At 34.6% G+C, this 6,347-nt stretch overlaps 1 protein-coding gene across 1 annotated transcript in view; it reads right to left on the bottom strand.

Annotated features, from left to right (window-relative positions):
* Positions 1 to 4,414: 4,414 nt before the first annotated feature.
* Positions 4,415 to 6,347, bottom strand: part of LOC111439463 (aspartic proteinase nepenthesin-1-like) — a 5,852-nt gene continuing 3,919 nt past the window's right edge. The window contains exons 9-12 of the mRNA XM_023077131.1: positions 6,115 to 6,239; positions 5,557 to 5,658; positions 5,377 to 5,474; positions 4,415 to 4,790 (exon numbers count right to left, since the gene is read on the bottom strand). Coding sequence (XP_022932899.1) covers positions 4,619 to 4,790; positions 5,377 to 5,474; positions 5,557 to 5,658; positions 6,115 to 6,239 — 497 coding nt within the window. The 3' untranslated portion in view covers positions 4,415 to 4,618. The remainder of the gene's footprint in view (positions 4,791 to 5,376; positions 5,475 to 5,556; positions 5,659 to 6,114; positions 6,240 to 6,347) is intronic.

The following is a 6,347-nucleotide window of genomic DNA, read 5'->3' as shown; positions in this document are numbered from 1 at the left end:
TTTCCAAGTAAGCAATTATTTTAAAATTTCAAATCAGAAAATTTTGGGAAGGTGTATCTTGCCGACAACAAAACCTTGGAGATGAAGGAAAGGAGGATGTCTGCATAAAAACTGCCGAAGAAAATTAGTGGACACTAAATAATGTCAGATATATTCCTGGTCTCAAGAAGAACTTGATCTACATTAGTCAATTGGGCACAAGTTATGCAGTAGAGTTTGGGAAGAGTTTGTGGAAGATTGTGAACGGTGTTATGGTGGTAGCACGTGACACAAAATCTGGAACCTTATAAACTATTGCATGGTGTACAAACATGGTTGTTGATGTTGAGAGTGCTTCAAATTCAAGTCTATGGCATAATAGACTTGGACATATGAGCATCAAATGAATGAAGATGTTGGTTGCAAAAGGAGTTTTAGAGGCCTAAAATTTGTTGATATGGGTCTTTGTGAGAGTTGCATTAGGTCAAACAAAAATGAGTTAGCTTCACAAATGTTGCTAGAGAACTAAAGAAAGTGGGTTTGGAAATGGTCCATACAAACGTTTAGGGGCCATCTTCAGTTTCATCACTTGGTGGATCAAGGTTCTATGACATCTTCATCGATGATTTCAGTAGGAAGGTATGAGTTTATTTCCTGAAACACAAATTAGATGTGTTTGCCATCTTCAAGAAGTGGAAAGCTAAAGTTGAAAATCAGACCGGATGATGATCAAATGCCTGAGGTCTGACAATGGAGGGAAGTACGTCAAGTCAGAGTTTAAAATATTTTGTGTAGCTGAGAGAATTAGATTAATAAGGACAGTTCCCGGTAAGACGAAACCAAATGACATTACATAAAGGATGAACATAACATTGAATGAGCGAAAAAGAAGCATGAGGATTCATTTTGGACTACCAAAGATATTATGTGTTGATGCTGTGAACACAACAGCCTATTTGATCAATAGAGGGTCATCAATACCCTTGGAAATCAAATTGTCATAAGAAGTATGGACAGGGAAAAGATTCAAGTACTCACACTTGAGAACTTTTGGTTGTATTGTGTATATTCACATTGATCCATAGAAAAGAGACAATCTTGATGTTAAGGTTGTGAAATGCTACTTTATAGGCTATGACTCTGACATGTTCAAGTACAAGATTTGGGATAACAAGAATAGGAAAATCCTAAGACAGTGTGATTTGATCTTTGATGAAAATGTTCTTTGTAAGGACAAAGAAAAGATAAACTCTGAGACTATGAAGCAAGTTGGAGTAGAGCTTGAGTTGTAGGAAAACTCACCCAGTCATTTACAGTAGAAGCTTAAGAAACTCCGAGACTGTTGCTGAAGAATCAAATGTAGAGCAAGTGACACTTGAACAAGTGTTGAAGAGATCATCCAGAACTATCAGAGCACTAGATAGATATTCACCTTCATTATATTATTTGTTACTAATTGACGAAGGAGAACCAGAGTCCTTTGATGAGGCTCAACAGGTGGAAGATTCAACCAAGTGGGAGCAAGTCATGGATGATGAGATGAGTTCACATGAAAATATTAATATGTGGGTGTTGACTGGTGCTGACTGAGTTACCTACATAAAATAGAGATCAGTTAAACAAATGGGTGTTTAGAATTAAGGCTGAACCAGATGACAAAAGGAGGTTCAAGGCTTGCTTAGTATATAAAGGTTATTTACAAAGAAAAGGCATTCTATATGCTGAAATCTTTTCTCCTGTTGTGAAATCAAATAGTATTCGAATTTTGTTGAGTATTGTTGCATAAGAGACTTTACACCTTGAGTAAATGGAGGTAAAAACAATGTTCTTACATGGAGATCTAGATGAAGAGATCTACATGCAACAACTAGAAGTGTTTACAGCTCCAGGCAAGAAACACATGGTATGTAAGCTCAATAAGAGCTTGTATGAATTTCAACAAGCACCGAGAAAATGGTACAAGAACTTTGACTCCTTCATGTGCAAGAGTGGTTTCCACATGAGTGAAAAGGATCAGTGTTGTTACCTCAAGAAATACATTGATTCTTATGTGTTTCTAATCCTCTGTGTGGATGATATACTGATTGCTGGATCCAGTACGAGAGAGGTAAACCACCTGAAAGCAAGCATGTCTTTAGTATTTGAGATGAAATATTTGGGTGCAACAAAGTAGATTCTTGGGATGAGAATTTTTCAAGATAGATCTTATAGCACATTAGATCTATCCCAGGAGCAGTACATTGAGAAGATGTTGTCCAAATTCAGGATAAATGAGGCTAAATCCAGAACTACCCCTTTGGCAAATCGTATTAAATTGTCAAAAGGGCAATCTCCCAAAACTGTTGAAAAACGTAAGCACATGACATCAGTTTTGTATACTTTTGCAGTTGGGAGTTTGATGTATGTTATGGTCTGCACTAGACCTGATATAACACATGCCGTGGGAGTTGTTAGCAAGTACATGGAAAACCTAGGGAAAGAACATTGGAAAGCTGTGAAGTGGCTTCTAAGATATCTAAGAGGTACATCCCGCACTTCCCTTTCTTATGACAATGACAAAGTAGTTCTGCAAGTTTTTGTGGATACTGATCTGAGTGGAGATGTAGAATCTAGCAAGAGTACATTTGGATATATCTACACTATAGATGAAACAACAATGAGTTGAATGTTCAGGCTTCAGATATGCGTTGTTCTTTTATCTATTGAGGCAGAGTACGTAACTATAGCTGAAGCTGGAAATGAGATAATATGAATGACAGACTATCTAGAAGAACTAGGCAAGAAGCAGCACAAGAAGATTCTTTATACAGATAGTCAAAGTGTCATACAGTTGATGAGTAACTCGATTTATCATTCAAAGACAAAACACATCAAAAGATGATATCATTTCACTCGCAGGTTAGTAGAAGAAGGTAATGTGTTTAGAGAAGATAGATGGTGCAAAAAAATCCAAGAGACATGTTGACAAAATGTTAAAAAGTTGAAGATGATCTCTATTAGACACATAAGGCACTAGCACTCCATGTATTTTGACAATCTTATCCCTAATTAGATAGTTTTTTTAGGTATGAAATATGCCAAATTAGCTAGTCAATATATTATCATCGAAACTATTGTATAACTCTTAGGCTGTCTATAGTTATTTTTTTCTACTTCCATTCAGGCACACTCAGAGGTTGCAATAAACCTTCTATCTTTTTTGTCTTCGCCCTTTTACTAGGTAACAAACCAAACATTTGTTCACAAACTCTACTATCTCCTTCTTTATATTCTGCAAACCAAACATTTGTTCACAAACTCTACTATCTCCTTCTTTATATTCTGCAATCAATAATACGACCTAAGAGCCTAATACATCTTTGTGCTACCTGAATAAATTGAGAATGACGAACAATAAGCTTTGCATCCTCAGACATGCACCATCATCCTTACCAAAAGAAGTTCCATATCATAAGTAAGTGAGAACTCATTTCCCCACTCCATTCCTAACAAATGCCATATCTCAATCAAATGAGTGTTCATCTATTGAACATCTATAAATGTTGTCTCAGCATCAGCTGGGCTGACAGTTGAGCCAATTATTTCATAACCTCTCCCATTACAACAATTATCTTAGCACATCCAAATTCTTATATATGGTACTCTACTCGATAATCACCATCAACGTGTTGGCAGACTTCCTACTTTAGACGTTAGCTACCACATTTGCCTTATTTGGGTGGCATAACATCTCCACATCATAATCTTTTAACTAATTTAAGCTACATGCATAACATCCAACTTTTAATGGTTGGAAAATTCAATGTGCAAAATGTAACTATCCATATGTTAATACATAACATCCAACTTTTGACAAAGTTTCAAAGTGCATATTCTTGGATATAGCAGAGTTGTATAAAAACCTACTTTTCACCCTTAAGAAAGAATTAAGAAATCTCAATGAAGCCAAAGTTGTAGCTTAGATGATAATATACGATATGCATAAAACAATAAGATGAGAAAACATAAAAGAAAAATGAATTTTAAGAGCTTTTTAACGGATTGCAAAACTGAAATTTGGAAAAACAATTAAAAATATGACTCTAGATTATTATTGTAACCATCTAAGAATAAATGAAGTCACGTTAAAGACTTTGTTGCATAGATGAAACTTTATTATTCTTAATGTGGCATTAATATTGCATGATTATGATTGAGATATGTTGTTCCATATCATATTGTCAAATTAGAAACATTCGAACCAACCAGCTAGGTCAAAAGGAAACTACAAATCTCTATCTCTGTTTGAGGTCCGAACAAAGTGGTCGCTCAACCAGTCTCCACTTAATGAGTTCCACTTAACAAGGTTGGATCATAAATAGTAATTTAAAAATAATAATTATGAAAATAAAGATTGATATTTGTCTAAAAAGACAAATCGTAGAGAAAAGAAATGTGGGTCAAATTCATATTGCAACTAAGTGAAAAAAGTGAACTTCCGATTTGTTTAAGGTTAGAACCTTTGAGCATAAAATGAATACAAAATCTGAAAATAATAATATTCTTCCAATGTCTCCCACTGAACATTGAACCTATAAAAATTCAAAGCAAATGATACAAACAGTGACAACAAACCAAAAATGTGTTGGCGAGACTTTTACTACAGGGTCTGGAGTTCCTGCTCTGGAGCTGCTGCATTGACAGGCTTATATGAATGGAATGCTTGCTGTCTCCTTCTCCAAATAAACCACACTCCCATTGCTGACAACCCAAGAATAAGCGTGACCATAATGGCTAAACCCACCAAAATATAAAGTCGCTTCCACAATGACCTAAACAATATAAAACAGATTGGATTACATTAATGCTATGCAACACATTTAGCCATCCATGAATACAAGACTCTAACTAAGAACGTACTAACAAGAACATTTGTATGACTACATTACCATTTTAGTCCTTAAGACGTGACAATATGTCTATTTAGTCCATGAATTTTTTAATATTTGATGCGATGTGATAAAACAAAATGTAAAAAAATCAGTTTAAATTTTATCACACTTAGCTCGCTTCCTTGAATTTATTATAGGTAATAATCAGGTCGATATTTTAGTAAATGATGCAAAGAAGGCTCGTGACATTTGACCCACAAGAAGGCTCAACAAACTATTGAAATAGCGGAAGCTAACTTGAGGAAAGCTCAAGGCAAGAGCCGACCAATAAAAAAAAATGTAGTCAACATATTTTTTTCTAGTTTGCTTAATCCCTTGAGTATGTGAGTGCGTTGTCTTAGAATAAAAACCAAACTTTTAACAACAGAATTCAAAGCTTTTGATGTTTAAAAACTAAATAGACACAACTATGAAGATTTATTGACTAACTTCATAATTTAACATTTAAACCTATTTACATACTTACCTATCCATTAGAGGTTCGACATTCCATCGAATGACCTGGTAACTTCCGTACTTAGGGGGTAGCTTCATGTGATGCCCGACGATGAGGGAAATTATCGTCTGCCAGAGAAACAATATTTTAAAGGGATGCTTGAGAATTTCGGTTGTTATGCAGTTTACAGTTGCAGGTATATTCACTTACAGTAGCAGTCGCAGGTGAGAAAAATTCTGAGGATCCATTAGGGAGTATGGCCAACTGAATAAGTGAATGATTTCCTCTCATGGTAAAGTTCAATAAACGGACCTGAAATAATGGTTAAAAATGATATGCAGTAAAAAGTTGGATACAGTCACAACTCAATTAGTAAGAAAAGCTGAGAGAGATGTCTCTCGGGGTAAATTATAAGTTTAGCCCGTGAATTTTGATCGTTGCATCAATTTATTCTCCTTAAACTTTAATAGATTTCACCTCCCACTAATGTTGTCAACTAAACTATGACATGATATGTTCACTGAACCAATGTTAGCTCATTTGGCATGTCAATATTTAGTGAAGAGTTAACTAAATATAGGAACTATTTAGAACCATAATTAATGACTTTTAACTAACTAACGTCAATGTTTAATGACTTATAAAGCTTAGGGATCAAATAGCCATAACAATGGAATACATTTATAATAAAACCTATTTGTTATTACATTAATTATTGTTAAATACTGCAAAATAAATTTCAATCCCCAATGTGTCAAGTGTACTAACCTGTGAATGACTAACATTTAACTCGTGAGCAATATGATCGGAAAGTTGTGTAATATGAGGCTCCAGATGTTTGTAGCTTATGTTCAACAAGATATCAAATGTGATACGTCCAATCTGGAGATCTTCTGCACGTGGTACAAAATAAAACACTTTAACAAACAGACCTTTTAAGGTAGAGATTGCAACAGATTTTATTTGTTAAAATACTCTTTTTTTTTTTTTTTTTTTTTTTT

This window comes from Cucurbita moschata, unplaced genomic scaffold, assembly GCF_002738365.1.
Source record: "Cucurbita moschata cultivar Rifu unplaced genomic scaffold, Cmos_1.0 Cmo_Scf00095, whole genome shotgun sequence".
Lineage (NCBI taxonomy): Eukaryota > Viridiplantae > Streptophyta > Magnoliopsida > Cucurbitales > Cucurbitaceae > Cucurbita > Cucurbita moschata.
This window is presented reverse-complemented; position numbering and strand designations above follow the sequence as displayed.